At 43.3% G+C, this 12662-nt stretch overlaps 1 protein-coding gene across 35 annotated transcripts in view; it reads left to right on the top strand.

Annotated features, from left to right (window-relative positions):
- The window catches only part of PTK2 (protein tyrosine kinase 2), a 355066-nt gene extending 346178 nt beyond the window's left edge, over window positions 1-8888 (top strand). For all 35 annotated transcript variants that reach the window (XR_012093771.1, XM_073018384.1, XM_073018416.1 and 32 more), the window contains 3 exons: window positions 961-1116; window positions 5011-5091; window positions 7609-8888. Coding sequence is in view for 34 of the 35 variants with exons in the window: in XM_073018384.1 (XP_072874485.1) it covers window positions 961-1116; window positions 5011-5091; window positions 7609-7821 (450 nt within the window). In the remaining variant the exon portion in view is untranslated. The remainder of the gene's footprint in view (window positions 1-960; window positions 1117-5010; window positions 5092-7608) is intronic.
- The last annotated feature ends 3774 nt before the right edge of the window (window positions 8889-12662 follow it).

Here is a 12662-nt window from a genome sequence, read left to right as displayed (position 1 = left end):
CTTATATTTAGACTGAGCACTGGCAGCAGGTTCATGATTGAACTATATGTGCTACAAGTTAGTCTTCTTTAAAAAGTGTATATATATACCATTTTATGCCTGCTATAATTCTAACCAGTTGGAATTTTTAAATACTGCTGAGGATTTCCCAAAGGCCCTCATGTTATTCCACCATCAGTGCTCAAGTTATCTCAGTAACATTTCTTGATGTCTCTTCTGTGCCCAGGCCGTAGGTGGACATTGTTACATCTTTGGCCTCATCTTTCCTCATCACAATTGCCCGGATGAGAGAGCTGAGGCTTTATAAGCGTAGGCCCAGGTGCTTTCCAGCAGTCAGCACAGAGCTGGCTGAAACCGGGGTCTCTGACAGGGAGGCTCCTAGTGACACTACTGCTGCTTTGACTTCAGTCATGACCTGCAAACAGATGCTATCCCCTTAAAGTGCATTCATGTGTCAGCTTTTTATAATTGTAGAAAGAACATGTTTCCTTTAGGCGGCTGAGGGCAGCTAAGCTGAGCCATACCGTTTTCACTGCAGAATTCAAACTAAGTGGAAATCCTTATAGTCTTCATGTAGAATGTTTAACTCTTTAGCCAAATAGGTAATTTTGTCTAAAATTCAGTAAATCCTCAGATGGATTATTATCTTGTGGTAAATGATTTTGGGGTGAGGGGACGTTGAATCACGTCTCTGAAAGAATCTGGGGTTTTTAGTATGTATGATTCCATCTCATTTCCTTTAACTGAGCTCAAAGTTAGAAAAAAATATTGCCTAATTTATCACTTGGAGGAATTACTTTACTGTCATTCTCAGTCTGAACTATATCCCGTACACACAAGAAAATCAATGACCTTCTGCAATCTGTTTTCATCTCTTGTAAAGACCCTCTCTAGCTTGATTGTGGTGATCTCACGCCATCTGCTGGAGAGCAGAAAAATGACTGGCTTCTGTGTTGTCAGCTTCAGCCCCAGGAAATCAGCCCCCCTCCTACTGCCAACCTGGACCGGTCAAATGATAAGGTGTACGAGAATGTGACGGGCCTGGTGAAAGCTGTCATCGAGATGTCCAGTAAAATCCAGCCAGCCCCACCAGAGGAGTATGTCCCTATGGTGAAGGTAAAACACAGTCACATTGTGTACTGGCAAAAATGTTCTTGTTTCCTGGAAGCTGTGGTGCCAGCTGAATAGATGTCTCTAGGGACCCCCGCCCCACCAAAGTCAGAACGGATGCTTTAGAAGGTCTTCACGAAGGCTCCACACAGAGACAATGTCAGTGAGAACCGCAGTTATTCTGGAACGCTGTTCCTATCTTATTTTCGTCTGTCAGTAAACCCTAGGATGGGAGTGTCTTGAAGCAGTACACTCTTTTAATAATTATCGCTCACACATAAAGTCTGCAGTGAAAGAGAAAGCTGCAAAAGTATGCTTACAGTATGATGTCATTTATGTAAACTTGAAAAACATGCAAAATAATGCTGTGTAAGACTTAGGGAGATGTGGTTACATTGTTAGAATGAAAGACAAGTAGAGGAATGATCATTATCAAATTCAGATCCCACACCTCTAAGGAGGAGCCAACTGAAGAAAGGTACATTGGGAGGATTTATCTGTGTTGTTCTTCTTAAGCTGAGGGTTGGGTATGTGGGTGTTCATTGAATTTTCTTTTAAAAAGAGTAAAAATAAATAAAAATACCATGCCAGTAAACTAATGTTTTCCAAATTGTGTTCAATGGAGTGGGATCCTAGGAGACAGTGACAGGTGTTCTGTGAAAAAGGCTGGGTGCAGTGGCTCATGCCCTTAATCCCAGCACTTTGGGAGGCTGAGGCAGGCAGATCACTTGAGGTCAGGAGTTCAAGACCAGCCTGGCCAACATGGTGAAACCCCATCTTTAAAAAAAAAAGAAAGAAAAAGGACAGTAGGTTCAAGGAAGGTCAGCAATGGCTCCTATTAAGGAGTACAGACTGGCATGTTGGGTGCACAGAGGTGTGTCCTCCAGTTCAGAGAGTGTGGTCAAACTTTGCTGTAAGCCAGTATTTCTGAAACATACTCGAACATACTTTTTTTTCATTGTAGTAAAATACACATAACATAAACTACCATCTTAACCATTTTTAAGTGTACATTTCAGAGGCATTAGGTACATTCACAATGTTGTGCCACCATCAGCACCATCCACTTCTATAACCCTTTCCTTGCAAAACTGAAACTCTGTACACTTGAAAGAACACTCCTCTTTTCCCTTCCCCAGCCCCTGGCAACCGCCATCCTACTTTCTGTCTCAATGAATTGACTACCCTAGGTACCGCTTATAAGTGGAATCATACTGTATTTGTCTTTTTGTGACTGATTTATTTCACTCAGCATAGTATCTCAGAGTTCTTCCGTGTTGTAGCATGTCTCAGAATTTTCTTCCTTTTTAAGGCAGAGTAATACTCCACTGTGTGTTCACACCACATGTGGTTTATTTACTCAGCCTCACAGGGTACTGGGGTTGCTTCCGCCTTTCAGTTGCCATGAAGAGTGCTGCTGTGAACATGGATGTACAAATATCTTTTTGAGACCCTGCTTTCACTTCTTTTGAGTGTATACTCAGAATTGCTGCATCACTGATAATTCTATTTGTAATTTTTTGAGGAGCCACCATTCTGTTTTTCACAGCAGCTGTACCATCTTACATTCCTACCAACAGTGCACAAGGGTTCCAGTTTCTCCATATTCTCACCAAAACTTGTTATTTTCTGGAAGGTTATTTTGAAGCTTGGTGTTTTGTGTGTGTGTTTTAAAAACTAATTGTCATCCTAATGGATGTGAAGTGTATTTAAGTGTGGCTTTGATTTGCATACAGGTCTTGAACATCTGTTTGCTTTTTGAGCATTTGTGTATCTTTTTCGGAAAAATGTCAAGTTTTTTCTTTTTTTGGCCTGTTTTTTAAATCATACTATATTTTGTTGTTGAGTTATAGAATCCTACAATTGTTGTTGTTGGGTTTTTTGTTTTGTTTGAGATGGAGTCTCATTCTGTCACCTAGGCTTCCAGGCTGGAGTGCAGTGGCACGATCTCGGTTCACTGCAACCCCTGCCTCCGAGGTTCAAGCGATTCTCCTGCCTCAGCCTCCTGAGTAGCTGGGACTACAGGCATGTGCCACCACACCTGGCTTATTTTTATATTTTTAGTAGAGACGGGATTTCACCCCGTTGGCCAAGCTGGTCTCAAACTCCGGACCTCAGGTGATCTGCCTGCCTTGGCCTCCCAAAGTGCTGGGATTACAGGCATGAGCCACTGTGCCTGGCCACTACAACTGTTTTTTAGTATACCTATTAGCAATCTTTGCAACAGCTTCTTATAAACCAGCAATATGGAAAAAGCTGCTTGAAAGTTGTAATGTTTCATGGAAAGCACAGTTAATCCATTCTGGTTCATTTTTCTGAAGTGTATCACATAATAGTTTTAACCAAAGTTCTTTGTTTTTGTTCTTTTTTTTTTTTTTTTTTTTTTTGAGGCGGAGTCTTGCTCTGTCGCCCAGGCTGGAGTGCAGTGGCACTATCTCGGCTCACTGCAAGCTCCGCCTCCTGGGTTCACGCCATTCTCCTGCCTCAGCCTCCCGAGTAGCAGGGACTACAGGCGCCTGCCACCACGCCCGGCTAATTTTTTTGTATTTTTAGTAGAGATGGGGTTTCACCGTGTTAGCCAGGATGGTCTCGATCTCCTGACCTCGTGATCCACCCATCTCGGCCTCCCAAAGTGCTGGGATTACAGGCTTGAGCCACTGCGCCCGGCCTTTAACCAAAGTTCTTAAGGATGAACTTGCATGAACCCACAGCCAAGTTTAAACAACTCAACAGTAGATGAAACCATTCAGAATTTTGTACATTTTAAGATTTTATATGGTGATTTTATTTTTTATTTATTTATTTTTTTTTTTTTCTGAGACGGAGTCTCGCTCTGTCGCCCAGGCTGGAGTGCAGTGGCCAGATCTCAGCTCACTGCAAGCTCCGCCTCCCGGGTTTACGCCATTCTCCTGCCTCAGCCTCCCGAGTAGCTGGGACTACAGGCGCCCACCACCTCGCCCGGCTAGTTTTTTTGTGTTTTTTTAGTAGAGATGGGGTTTCACTGTATTAGCCAGGATAGTCTCAATCTCCTGACCTCGTGATCCGCCCGTCTCAGCCTCCCAAAGTGCTGGGATTACAGGCTTGAGCCACCGTGCCCGGCCTTTTATGGTGATTTTATAGACACTACTTTTTTAACCATATTCCTTCAGCCAAATGACATTCTTTTTGTATGTTGATCCAATTATAAGTAACTGTCATTTTCTTGCTGGTTTTATTCATATTACATGTAATTTGATGTCTCAGTCATTATATTATTTGATCCCCATAAGGATGACGGTAATGAAAATTTGGAGTTTAAAATTATTTGTTTTAAATCATAGTTAGACTGTTTTTGCTACATCTCGGAAGTGGCAGGGAGCAGTGTTTCTGCCCAGTGTACATAATAGATGAAGCCTGAGATTCAGAATGGGGTCCAAAGCAAGGCTGCCCCCTTGCATCCGGGGCAGTAGTGTCATCTCTTGCCAGCCTCATGAAGTGTTTGAATGTACCTGGGTGAGAACACATTCAGTGAACACACTTGGGGAAAAGTGTTACTATTTATCCTAACCTGTGTTGGCAGGGTTGGCATGTTGGAGCCAGGAGGGTGGTATAATCTGCTTGGAAGCAGTAGATGAGAAAAAAAAATCGTGCTTTCCACCCTCAGCATCTGTGTGACTTTTCTTACATGAACTGCTGTTCTTCAACCCACTCGTTAGCGTATTAGAGCAATGAATAGTCAGATCTAAATCTTTTGGGAGAAAAAGGAGCTTCATAACTTACAAGATAGGGCTCAGCACTGAGAAAAAGAAATACAGAAATTTGCCTTGAAACTTGTGGAAAGCAAATTAAAATATATATAACTGAAAGGCATAAAAATCCTTTGTGTGTGTTCTAATATTGGTTGTGATTCTTGTCTGTTAGGAAGTCGGCTTGGCCCTGAGGACGTTATTGGCCACTGTGGATGAGACCATTCCCCTCCTACCAGCCAGCACCCACCGAGAGGTAGGGCACAATCTTTCCCTTGCAGCCCTCTGTGACAGCACTGGGTAGGGACACATTCAGGGATGTCTGTGGTGCTGAAGGCAGCTCCTCAGTCCGTGGCCGACAAGAGACATCGACTGCCCTACAAGCGATGACCTTCCCTCTAACACTGGCCCCAGCCAGGACTGGGCTATTCATTCTAGGGCATAGGGGTGGTGTAGAGCAGTGGCCGCTCAAGTTCCAGATCCTGGGTCTTCCTGCTGCTAGTCCACTGCAGAGCCACTGTGCGCGGTCCTCACCCGAGATACAAGTGGCTCTGAGCAGTGGATGAGGAAGGCACATGGGAAACTGCTACTGGTGCCGTGAACCTCAGAGGTAGAGGAATGCTGATATGAATGGGGCGGGTATTGTGCATGGTCTCCCTCCTCGAATTCTCCGTAAAAATAGTTGAGCTTGCAAATGATCCTGGTTTTCCATTTCAAGTAGTAATATAAAAAATTTATTTTAGGCCAGGCATGGTAACTCACGCCTGTAATCCCAGCACTTTGGAAGGCCAAGGCAGGAGGATGGCTTGAGGCCTGGATTTCAAGACAACATAGTGAGACCCTATCTCTACCAAAAAATTAATAAATAAAATTATTGTCTTAAAAAATTCCAAGCCAGGCTCGGTGGCTCACGCCTATAATCTCAGCACTTTGGGAGGCTGAGGCAGGCAAATCACGAAGTCAAGAGATCGAGACCATTCTGGCCAACATGATGAAACTCCATCTCTACTAAAAATACAAAAGGTAGCTGGGCATGGTGGCACACACCTATAGTCCCAGCTACTCTGGAGGCTGAGACAGGAGAATCACTTGAACCTGGGAGGCAGAGGTTGCAGTGAGCCACGATCGTGCCACTGCACTCCAGCCTGGCAACAGAGTGAGATTCCATCTGACAAAAAAAAAAAAAAAAAAAAAAAAAAAACCTTTTAAATTAATAAATGTCTTTAAGAAGCTTCTTAAGGCCTGAGTGTGGTGGCTCACCCCTATAATCCCAACACTTTGGGTGGCCAAGACAAGAGGATGGCTGAAAGCCAGTTTATGACCAGCCTGGGCAACAAAGTGAGACTGTCTCTACAAAAAATTTTTTAAAATTAGCTCTGTGCAGTAACTACTCAGGAGGCTGAAGCGGGATGATCGCTTGAGCCCAGGAGTTTCAGACTGCAGTGAGCTAGGATCAAGCCATCATACTCCATCCAGGGTGACAGAATAAAACCCTGTCTCAAAAGCCTGGTGCGGTGGCTCAAGCCTGTAATCCCAGCACTTTGGGAGGCCGAGGCGGGCGGATCACGAGGTCAGGAGATCGAGACCATCCTGGCTAACACGGTGAAACCCCGTCTCTACTAAAAAATACAAAAAACTAGCCGGGCGAGGTGGCGGGCGCCTGTAGTCCCAGCTACTCGGGAGGCTGAGGCAGGAGAATGACGGGAACCCGGGAGGCGGAGCTTGCAGTGAGCTGAGATCCGGCCACTGCACTCCAGCCTGGGCGACAGAGTGAGACTCCGTCTCAAAAAAAAAAAAAAAAAAAAATGTTTTAAGGAATAAAAGTTGATCCAAAATACCGTAGCCCAGCAACAATTATCATTTTTGCTACCTTTTGGCAATTTTGTTTCAATTATATGACTAACAAATGAAAGGAAGCACCTGCATTTGTTGTAGTGTCTTTGAGCCTAGGGTGTACACTCTGTGGTTGGGATTGACAAACGCAGGTGGGATGCATCCCCACTACAGAGTCCAGGATCTGCAGGCTTCAGCCTTGCTTCCTGCTGACTCCAGCTGGGTGGGTGAGGCTCCAGTGAGCTGTGCTCACCACTGCACTCCAGCCTGGGTGGCAGAGTGAGATGCTGTCTCTTTAAAAAAGTAAAATAAAAAATACTACTTGTTTTGGCAGCACATATACTAAAATTGGAACTATACAGAGATGATTAGCTTTAAAAAAATTTTTAAAGCCTGGGTGTGGTGACTCATGCCTATAATGTCAGCACTTTGGGAGGCCAAGGCAGGTGGATCACCTGAGGTCCCCACTTATCCTGTGCCTCTTTCTGTGCCACTGCTGGAAGGCAGTCAGCTTGCACAGTGGTAAGGATCTGTTGGTAAGGGTTATAGATTTTACATGTTTACTTAAATCTGCTTTGAATTGTAAGGGGTCATCTTTAAGTTAGGGACATCTTTAACAGTAACTTTTGCCCCTGTCTGTGACCAGGGATTACACACTACAGCTACTGTGCACCAAGAATTCAATACTAGTTCAGACCAGGCACAGTGGCTACACGTGTAATCCCAACACCTTGGGAGACCGAGGTGGGCAAATCACCTGAGATCGGGAGCTCAAGAACAGCCTGACCAACATGGTGAAATCCCGTCTCTACTAAAAATACAAAAATTAGCCAGGCAGGGTGGCAGGTGCCTCTAGTCCCAGCTACTCTAAAAAAGAAAAAGAAAAAAGAAAAAAAAGATCACTGGAAACAGTTCTCCTGAACTATCTCTTGTCTTTCAGATTGAGATGGCACAGAAACTATTGAACTCTGACCTGGGTGAGCTCATCAACAAGATGAAACTGGCCCAGCAGTATGTCATGACCAGTCTCCAGCAAGAGTACAAAAAACAAATGCTGACTGCTGCTCACGCCCTGGCTGTGGATGCCAAAAACTTACTCGATGTCATTGACCAAGCAAGACTGAAAATGCTTGGGCAGACGAGACCACACTGAGCCTCCCCTGGGAGCACGTCTTGCTACCCTCTTTTGAAGATGTTCTCTAGCCTTCCACCAGCAGCGAGGAATTAACCCTCTGTCCTCGGTCGCCAGCACTTAACAGCTCCAACTTTTTTGAATGACCATCTGGTTGAAAATCTTTCTCATATAAGTTTAGTCACACTTTGATTTGGGTTCATTTTTTGTTTTGTTTTTTTTTCAATCATATTCAGAAATGTCCAGGATCCAAAATGTGGCATTTTTCTAGGAATGAAAATTGTACATGAGCTTTTAAGCATCATGAAGAACAGTTTATGTTCACATTAAGATACGTTCTAATGGGGATGGCCAGGGGGTGACATCTTAATTCCTAAACTACCTTAGCTGCATAGTGGAAGAGGAGAGCATGAAGCAAAGAATTCCGGGAATCCCAAGAGGCTGAGAATTCTTTTGTCTACCATAGAATTATTATCCAGACTGGAATTTTTGTTTGTTAGAACACCCTTCAGTTGCAATATGCTAATCCCACTTTACAAAGAAAGAATATAAAAGCTATATTTTGAAGACTTGAGTTATTTCAGAAAAAACTACAGCCCTTTTTGTCTTACCTGCCTTTTACTTTCGTGTGGATATGTGAAGCATTGGGTCGGGAACTAGCTGTAGAACACAACTAAAAACTCTTGTCTTTTTTCACAGAATAATGTGCCAGTTTTTTGTAGCAATGTTATTTCTCTTGGAAGCAGAAATGCTTTGTACCAGAGCACCTCCAAACTGCATTGAGGAGAAGTTCCAGAACCATCCCCTTTTTCCATTTTTATATAATTTATAAAGAAAGATTAAAGCCATGTTGACTATTTTACAGCCACTGGAGTTAACTAACCCTTCCTTGTATCTGTCTTCCCAGGAGAGAATGAAGCAAAACAGGAATTTGGTTTTCTTTTGATGTCCAGTTACACCATCCATTCTGTTAATTTTGAAAAAAATATACCCTCCCTTTAGTTTGTTGGGGGATATAAATTATTCTCAGGAAGAATATAATGAACTGTACAGTTACTTTGACCTATTAAAAAGGTGTTACCAGTAAAGTTCTTGTTGTAATATCCTTTCTTTTGGTTCTATTTCTTCAGATGGCTTTATTTTCAGGTGACTAGTCAGATAAGATAACATACAAGAGAGCTCCCAATAATTATCAGGAAGCCTCTCACTAATTAGTTTCCCCTTTTTTTTTTTTTGTTTAATATTCTAAACAAGTCAAAGATGTTACCACAGAAGGGTAGCCTGGCATAAGTTAACCTTTTCATTCCATTGTCACCTATTAAATGCAAAGCTCAGGATGGAAGTAGCAATGGTCTTCAATGAAAGAACCTTCTCCTTTGCAGGGTCTCAGTATTCCATAACTCGGACTCAAAGCATAATTCACTTGTCAAGGAAATTGTTAGCACCTCCCAGGCCCACCCTAGTCTTGGTAGAATCTCCGTGAGCCACAGAGCAGGGAGCAAATAGAACTGGGATCTCCAGTACTAGGGACTCAGAGACTCCAAAGGGAGGGATTTGAGAGAATTTTGTCTGGGTAAATACTCTTGGGTGCAAAAGCAGCTTCATCTTTGGATCTGTGACAGTTACTTCATCTGAAGCAAATGTCAAGGGAATGTCATCCTTGTGAGTTTTTTCTAATTTTTGGCATTCTTGGGTCTCTTACATTTCCATTTCCTCATGTTTAAAGTGGTGATTATGAGAGTGAGCTAAGTCCAGTGTAAATGGTAAAGTGCTCTACATACCTTGTCAGGGACATCGATGTTGGACCTGTCCAGTCTACTCTCAGAGGTTTAGGAGCATCTGTGGCCTTCACCCGCTAGAAACCAGTAGCACTCCCACCAAGCCATGACAACCAAACTGTCCGCAGACATTGCCAAAGGTTCCCAGGGGAAGGAGGGACAGAACCACTCCAAGTTGAGAACCACTGTTTCAGATAAGAGTTTACCTGCAGTTAATACATTAATACATTTTGCCTCATGGTCTCACTTAGGAACACCTAGAATTGTCGGTAAGTTTCACATCTTCCTATAAACCAAAGAAAATTTTGGTTTTTAGAGCAGGTGGAGAGATCAACATCTCTCCATATCTCTCAACATCAGCGCATGGGCCAGAGGTCAGAGGTCAAGCACAGCCACCAGAGTTGAGCAGAGGCAGTTCACATCCTGTGAACTTAGTGGCCTGAAGGGCTATCAGGACCATGAGGTGACTTCCATTACAAAACAAAATGGAGAATTTCAAATATAAAGACCCAGAGAAAAGTTCGTTTGAAAGTAAAAGTGTTCAAATTACTCAGCTTCATTATACTACCTCAATAACAGCTGCCTAATGAGACAAACCATACATGTAGCACCTGAAAACCTGTCCAAGTTAGCTGGGAGAAGTGTTCACAATCTCATAATTTTTCTCCAATTTTTTCTATTTTACATTATTAATAAGTAGATAGAGAAAAGGGTGCATAAATGTAGAGCTTACTGAACTTTTCCCAAACGAGTGCCCTCTTGTAACTACACGCAGGGTCAGAGAATAGTAACATCACCCCGGAGGTCCTGGGGCTCCCTCCCGCACTGCTCCCCTAGAAGGGCAATCACCACCCTGCTTTTCTTTTATCAACTTGAGTAGGATTTAACTTGCATACAATAAGAGCCATTGAATAAACAGCTCAATTTTTTTCAAATGTATACGTCCAGTTAGTGACAAGTATGAGGAAGATGAGAAAGAGCCAGCACTTGGGAAGTACCCTCATGCCTCTGGAGGGCAGGTCCCTATTTCTTCTTTGTAACCTCTGGTCTGGTCTCCATCGCTAGAAATGGCTTCTTACACTTCAGATTGCTTCTAGAACTACACCATATATACTCTAATTTCTGGCTGCTTTCACTACGAGTGATGTTTTTGCATATCCATGTTGTGTGTATCTGAAGTTCATTCTTTTTTATTTCTGATAATACTCCATGGTAAGAATATATTGCTGCCTATTTCCCTGTTCACCTGTTGATAACTCAGACTCAAAGCATAACTGACTTGTCAAGGAAATTGTTATAGCATCTCCCAGGCCCACCCTAGGCTTGCTAGAATCTCCGTGAGCCACCTGTTGATGAAGGGGACATTTGGGTGGTTTTCAGTTTCTGGCTATTAGAAATAAAACTGGGGACGGTGTTTCCATTCCTCCTGGGCAAGTAAACTATGAAGGAAAGTTCTGGAACATCGGTAAGTGTATGCTTAACTTTATTAAAAACTGCCAAACTGGTTCAGTGACTTTATACCATATTCATGGATGGACATTCCAGTTGCTCCACATTGTCACCAATGCTTGGTAGTGTCAGTTGTTTTTATCCTCCATATCTGATGAAGTTGAGTGGTTTTTCTCCCCCCCGTACTTAACCATTTATGTTTTTGTGAAGCATCTGCTCAGATACTTCGCGTTTTTAAGAAAACTGGACTGTTCATCATGTTGCTGTGGAGTAATGGGTGTTCCTTATACACTCTGGATACTGGTCTTTGGTCAAATACTTGTTTTCTAGGTATTTTCTCTCACCCTGGGGCTTGACTATTCATTTTCTTAACTGTACCTCCCTGTATTTTTATCTGAAAAATTGGCAGAGGGGTTGTTATGATTGGGATTTCATTGAGTTTATAGATTAGTTTGGGGAGTATAGATGTATTAGAAATTGAGTCTTCAGAAACATGAACTTCTTTTTTAAAAAGAAGATCTTGGCCAGTCGCAGTGGCTCACACCTATAATCCCAGTACTTTGGGAGGCCAAGGCGGGCAGATCACCTGAGGTCAGGTCAGGAGTTTGAGACCAGCCTGGCCAACATAGTGAAACCCCATCTTTACTAAAAATACAAAAATTAACTGGGTGTGATGGCATATGCGTGTAGTCCCAGCTAGTCAGGAGACTGAGGCAGGAGAATCGCTTGAACCCAGGAGGTGGAGGTTGCAATGAGCCAAGATAAGGCCACTGCACTCCAGCCTGGGTGACAGAGCAAGACTCCATCTCAAAAATAGTAATAATAAATAAGATCTTTAGCCAGGTGTGGTGGTGTGCACCTGTAGTCCCAGCTACTGTGGAGGCTGAAGTGGGAGGATCACTTGAGCCCAGGTGGTTGAGGCTCCAGTGAGCTGTGCTCACCACTGCACTCCAGCCTGGGTGGCAGAGTGAGATGCTGTCTCTTTAAAAAAGTAAAATAAAAAATACTACTTGTTTTGGCAGCACATATACTAAAATTGGAACTATACAGAGATGATTAGCTTTAAAAAAATTTTTAAAGCCTGGGTGTGGTGACTCACGCCTGTAATGTCAGCACTTTGGGAGGCCAAGGCAGCTGGATCACCTGAGGTCCCCACTTATCCTGTGCCTCTTTCTGTGCCACTGCTGGAAGGCAGTCAGCTTGCACAGTGGTAAGGATCTGTTGGTAAGGGTTATAGATTTTACATGTTTACTTAAATCTGCTTTGAATTGTAAGGGGTCATCTTTAAGTTAGGGACATCTTTAACAGTAACTTTTGCCCCTGTCTGTGACCAGGGATTACACACTACAGCTACTGTGCACCAAGAATTCAATACTAGTTCAGACCAGGCACAGTGGCTACACGTGTAATCCCAACACCTTGGGAGACCGAGGTGGGCAAATCACCTGAGATCGGGAGCTCAAGAACAGCCTGACCAACATGGTGAAATCCCGTCTCTACTAAAAATACAAAAATTAGCCAGGCAGGGTGGCAGGTGCCTCTAGTCCCAGCTACTCGGGAGGCTGAGGCAGGAGAATCGCTTGAACCAGATAGGTGGAGGTGGCAGTAAGAAAAGATCATGCCACTGCACTCCAG

The sequence above is a fragment of the Chlorocebus sabaeus genome, chromosome 8, assembly GCF_047675955.1.
Source record: "Chlorocebus sabaeus isolate Y175 chromosome 8, mChlSab1.0.hap1, whole genome shotgun sequence".
NCBI lineage: Eukaryota > Metazoa > Chordata > Mammalia > Primates > Cercopithecidae > Chlorocebus > Chlorocebus sabaeus.
Note: the sequence above shows the minus strand (reverse complement) of the source record. Positions and strands in the feature narration are given on the sequence as shown.